The 5,572-nt window shown below is 29.2% G+C and overlaps 1 protein-coding gene across 1 annotated transcript; it reads left to right on the forward strand.

Moving 5' to 3' along the window:
* Positions 1 to 365: 365 nt before the first annotated feature.
* Positions 366 to 5,060, forward strand: LOC103495845 (WAT1-related protein At5g07050-like). The gene is made up of 7 exons (XM_008457523.3): positions 366 to 802; positions 915 to 977; positions 1,092 to 1,208; positions 2,110 to 2,377; positions 2,911 to 3,069; positions 3,154 to 3,305; positions 4,358 to 5,060. Exons 1-7 carry the CDS (start codon positions 597 to 599, stop codon positions 4,725 to 4,727), a joined length of 1,335 nt encoding a protein of 444 aa, XP_008455745.1. The 5' UTR covers positions 366 to 596; the 3' UTR covers positions 4,728 to 5,060.
* The last annotated feature ends 512 nt before the right edge of the window (positions 5,061 to 5,572 follow it).

Genomic DNA, 5,572 nt, shown 5'->3' on the forward strand with positions numbered 1-5,572 from the left:
TAATTAGTTCATTTGAATTACAAGTTGTATACAAAAAGAGAAAAAAAGAGTTTGTCTATTCATGAATCTTCAAATAATTTTTATGAAGTTTTGTAAATTTAGAAAATTGAAGAATTTTGATCATGCTTCCATTTTACAGCTTGAAGCACTAAAACGATATCATGAGAGCTTTTACACAATAATATATGATTGATATTGGGAAAGGAGGGAGAGAGAGAGAGAGAGAGAGAGAGAGAGAGAGAAATAAAAGTAAAAATATCATCACAAGATAATAATACACCACCATGATACTGCCACGTGGAACCCACATCAAGACTTGAATGGATAACCACATAGCAGATCATATCATCATCATTTTCAAATTAAAAATTAAGCCAAAAGACCCAATTATATGATCATCACAAAAATAGTCTATAAATATGAAACCAAGTTCCCATTTTGCAATTTAGGAGAGACACAACAAATTAGCCTTAAGCTTCTTGAAGTGTTCTTCTTCCTCCTCCAAACACAATTCTTCCTTATTTTTTTCTTTTTTTTTTTTTTCTTTTCTTTTTCCTTTCCCAAACCTCTTCAAAAATAAAAATAAACAAAAGAAAATGGAAGGAAAGGGAAGCGGAATTGCCAATTTTGTTGAGGGAGCACAACCTTACATCGCTATGATCTCTCTCCAATTTGGCTATGCTGGGATGAATATCGTCACCAAGGTAGCTCTCAACCGCGGAATGAGCCATTACGTTCTTGTCACCTATCGACAAGCCTTTGCCACCATCGCCCTTGCTCCGTTCGCCTTCTTCCTCGAAAGGTTGTTCTTTCTACGACTTTCCCTCTCGTTTTTGGAATGATTTTGACACAAGCTATTTTACCGTTCTTTTTTAAGTACTTTCTTTATACTAATATATGGATTTTCTTGTCAGAAAAGTGAGGCCCAAGATTAGTTTCACAATGTTAATGCAGATTTTCCTTCTGGGCTTCTTAGGGTTAGTGCAAATTTTAGTTCTTTTGTAAATTTGTTTTGAAAGTGTTATGTTATTTTAACAGTTATTTTTTAGTTGCAAAATAATTGTTCTTTTCTTTTTTTTTTCCTACTTTAGGCCAGTGATTGATCAAAATTTCTATTATGCTGGATTGAAGCTCACTTCAACTACCTTTTCATGTGCTACGAGCAATATGCTTCCTGCAATGACATTCATTTTGGCTCTTCTTTGTAGGTATAATATATATTACCACTTTGAAAATGAAAATTCGTAAAAGGTCATTTGTAAACTTTACGAGAATTTACTATTACATTTAATTTTGATTTTTCGAAAATCATGTTTGAAAATGTCAAATCAAATATTAAATTGATTTGATTAAAACAACCAAATGCATGGTATAAGTAGTTTTCAACCTAAGAATTAGAGGTATTTTATAACTCTTTCAAAATTACTTTCCCAACATGCTTTAAGATGTGCGTTGTAAAAGTTCTTTTCAAGCTTTACCTTAAAGCTTTGTTACGAAATTGAACTCCTTCCATAGGTATATTTTTACTTTTATTCAACTTTTGTAAATAACTTTCAAACATAGTCAAAAACTCATTATTAATTTACTTTTAAACTTTACCTCAAAGTTTCGTATATGGAAATCAAAATTCTTGTATACGTATATTTTCACTTTTAATCAACTTTTATAAATCACTTCCAAATATGTCCTAAAAATCATTATCAATTTTCTTTTGAACTTTACTTTAAATTTTCGTTAACAAAGTCGAAATTCTTGCAATCGTATATGTTTGCACTTTTAATCTACTTTTAGCGATCTCTAGGTCAATCCATTATCAATTTGCTTTTGAACTATACCTTAAAATCTTGTATACGAAATCAAATTACTTCTTGCATACATATATTAATTACACTATTAATTAATCAACTCTTAGGAATTCGACTCATAATAAAGTTTGTACATGTACCATATCAAACCCTTTTAGAAAGCAAAAGATATAAAGCAAAACTTTCTTGTTGCTAATAATAAAAAGACTTCAAAAAGAGAGAGAACATAAAAGTATATGATTATTTTGAAATTAAATTATTAAATTTGTTTGTTTATAAACTTAATTAAATGAAAATTTGAAAGGATGGAGAAATTGGAGATGAAGAAAGTGAGGTGCCAAGCCAAGGTGGTGGGAACATTGGTGACAGTGGGTGGAGCCATTTTGATGACTTTATACAAAGGGAATGTCATAAGCTTCTTTTGGTCTCACCATAACAATAATTATGATCTTCAAAGCTCTTCTGCTTCTTCCAATTACTATTCCTTTGAAAGCACCAATCAAGATTGGCTCAAGGGTTCCATTCTTCTCCTTTTTGCCAATCTTGCTTGGGCTTTGTTCTTCATCATTCAGGTACTAATATTTTTACACTAGGTAATTTAACTGCCTTCAACTTTTCTGTTGGTTCTATTTTAACTATTTGACTCTTTTTTGAACTCTCGGGTAAAAATGTTTTTTTTAATGATGTAGAATGGAGGAACCGTACCTCTCGTCTCGATGTTGATAATACAAGTTTTATGATTGTTGAGTTATACTCATTTTTACAAATTTAGTGCACAAAATATAGGAATTTGGTTATACATAAATATGTGTGATGTGACATCAAGATGTATGTTTCTTCAAATAATTTTAGTGACTTTAAAATCAAAATGATTTTTAATTAGGTTTAGTTATTAAACTTTTAAGCTTGTATCTATTTGGTTTTATCATTTTTAAAATTTACGAAGAATCTATTAAACACAGATATACATTTTCAAAGACTTATACATATTAGATTTACGAACTTAAAAGTGTAGAAACTAAACTTATAATTTTACTTTTAGGATATAACAGTAGTTAATCGGATGGAATTGATATATTTGTGGTATGGTCTTACTATTTCACAGGCAATAACATTAAGGAATTACACAGCCCATCTCTCACTTACAACCCTTGTGTGTTTCTTTGGGACTTTGCAATCCATGGCTGTCACATTTGTAATGGAACACCAAACTTCTGTTTGGAACATTGGATGGGATATGAATCTTCTTGCTTCTGTTTATGCTGTAAGATTTTGGATCTCTTTAGTTTTAATTTATATAGATTGAGAGTAATAACTTAATTTAATTTGAATTATAAACTTTGTTCAGGGAATAGTTTCATCAAGCATAGCATATTATGTACAAGGGATGATTATGCGAAAGAGAGGACCTGTTTTTGTCACGGCCTTTACCCCTATGATCATGATCATTGTTGCCATTATGGGCTCCTTCATGCTTGCTGAGAAGATCTATATCGGACGGTTAGTACGATCACTTAACCTAAATGCTTAAATTGATTAGTTAGTTATATGATCCTTCTTTTTGTTTATATATTCTTACTTTGTTCCCTTTACTTATGAGTTTGGAAATTAGCGTCATACGCAACAAAGTTTTAACGGAATTATTATTGAAATCAATATTGTGAAGCACAAAATATTCAAGTTTACAAAGTTACGGAAAATTCACAAATTTTTTCTATTAATTTTATCCCGTTAACACTGAAGTTTTTAGTAGATCATCTTCTTTGAAATTTTGTATTTTCTTTTACACACTTGCCTCAGATGTTAACTGCACCAACTTAATTATGTCATTCTTCATGAAAATAATTTAAAATAAAAGTATACATCGAAACTAACTTTTTTTAAAAAATGTTCGATATTTTGGAGCAAAATAATTAACAACGGACTAAAGTGAATACGTTCAAAATTTGAGGGCAAAAATAAAGTAAAGATAAAAAGTACAAATATAGGATCTAAATTAAATCAAAGATTTAAAAGATAAGTGAAGGATAGGTTTTTTCTTTTCTAATCTTTATCATTTTAATATGTAATTCTCATTTGTTCATTAAATATGATCTATCTTTCTTTTTCGCTCTGTTCATAGTTTTGAATTTAAGAAGTACCTCGGGCTCAGGTAGGGTCTAATAATGGATTAAATTATCCAATTAAGAGCAATGATTAGGTTGATCATGTTCAACTTAGGCTACCAAAGTAAATAACTAATAATATTAATAATTTATTGTCCTGAAACAAATAATAATAATTTGGTTTTTTTTTTTCTTTTTTTAAAAATAAATTGCTACATGACAATTTCTTAAACCGAGTGGGGGGACAAAGGATAAAATATGTAGTCCAACTAGCACCGGAGTATTTCATTTTTCTTTTATATATCACCAAACTCTTACCCGATTCATTCAAACACCCGAATGTTAAATGTAATTAACTAACATCAAACCTAATAATTTATAACTCTAACATAACTTAAATTTAATCTTTATATACTTTATTTAACTATGGTCTTTTTCTTTTTTCAGTGTTGTTGGAGGTATTGTAATGGTGGTGGGGCTATACTCAGTGCTATGGGGAAAATACAAAGATTACAAAGAAAAGGAAGCAATAATAGAAGAGACCACCATAGTTGAACCAGTGAAGCTTTTAATAAGTGTAGACAAATTCGAGAAAAATAAGAAGAAGAAATTAGCAACAGTAGTTGAAGAAGAAGAAGAAGAAGAAGAAGAAACGACGACATCGACAGCATTAAACGACATCGAAATGCAAAGGAACGACACAACATCAAATGTCGACGACAATAATAATAATGTTGCAAAATTGCCTCGTCTTTCTCCACTACCCATTCTTGTTGTTATAGCTATGGATGAAGCAACACCAAAAGATTCTGATTAAATTTTTTATTAAAAAGATTAAAAAATTACAAATCTTTTGAAAAGAAAGAAAGAAAAAAAAAAGAGAGAAATTAAAAAAAAAAAAAAAAAGTTGGAAATGGCCTTTGAAGAGTGGGAGGGAAAGGATGTTTTTTTTTTTAAAAAAACTTTTTCTTCATCTAATCCTTTATCTTTTTTTTTTTTTTTTTGTCCCTTTACTTTTTCTTTTTTCTGTTGGACAAATATTAGGGTTTTAGATTTTGATTACAATTATGTGAATTCAATTAACCATATAGTCTGTAAATCTCAGACTGTTTTGTTATTCTATATAATAGTTTTAAAGATTTTGAGTAAATACTTCTCATTAGTTCTTTATTTTATTTTTTTTTAATCTTTATATGTTTGATATGTAACCAACTTGAATTCCCGGAGTTGAAATGAAGACCTTCAATTGGTTAGATTGACATGATAACCAACTACACCACCGCACCATTTGATTGTCTATTAGTATAAGATATTATACATTTTTTTCTAACTGTCCTTTATATTTCTTTATCCTGTTATATATTTTTTCACATTACACAATTATATTATATTTAAACGGAGAAACCAAAACAGTCTTTTTTTAAAAAAAAAATTATTACCATTAACTAATAAATCTGATGTCCGAGATGTAATGTACAGAAAGGAGGGAAAAAAAGAAAAACAAATCAGCTCTGTCCTGTGAGAATAAATTGAAATTGAAAAAAATAAAAGAACAATCTTCTTCACTAACCATCAAAATTAAACCAATTGATATATTTATTTTTCAAATCAAACGAAATAATATTTTAAAGGCCAAATTTGACATATAAACAAGAATATTTT

The sequence above is a fragment of the Cucumis melo genome, chromosome 8 (assembly GCF_025177605.1).
Source record: "Cucumis melo cultivar AY chromosome 8, USDA_Cmelo_AY_1.0, whole genome shotgun sequence".
Taxonomy (NCBI): Eukaryota; Viridiplantae; Streptophyta; class Magnoliopsida; order Cucurbitales; family Cucurbitaceae; genus Cucumis; species Cucumis melo.

What these genes read in the sequence shown, in the direction of transcription:
- LOC103495845 (XM_008457523.3), top strand. Translation starts at nt 597, where the DNA reads ATGGAAGGAAAGGGAAGCGGAATTGCCAATTTTGTTGAGGGAGCACAA. An exon ending in CTTTGTTCTTCATCATTCAG is followed by an intron (nt 2,378 to 2,910) that starts GTACTAATATTT and finishes ACTATTTCACAG; the next exon opens with GCAATAACATTAAGGAATTA. An exon ending in TTCTTGCTTCTGTTTATGCT is followed by an intron (nt 3,070 to 3,153) that starts GTAAGATTTTGG and finishes AACTTTGTTCAG; the next exon opens with GGAATAGTTTCATCAAGCAT.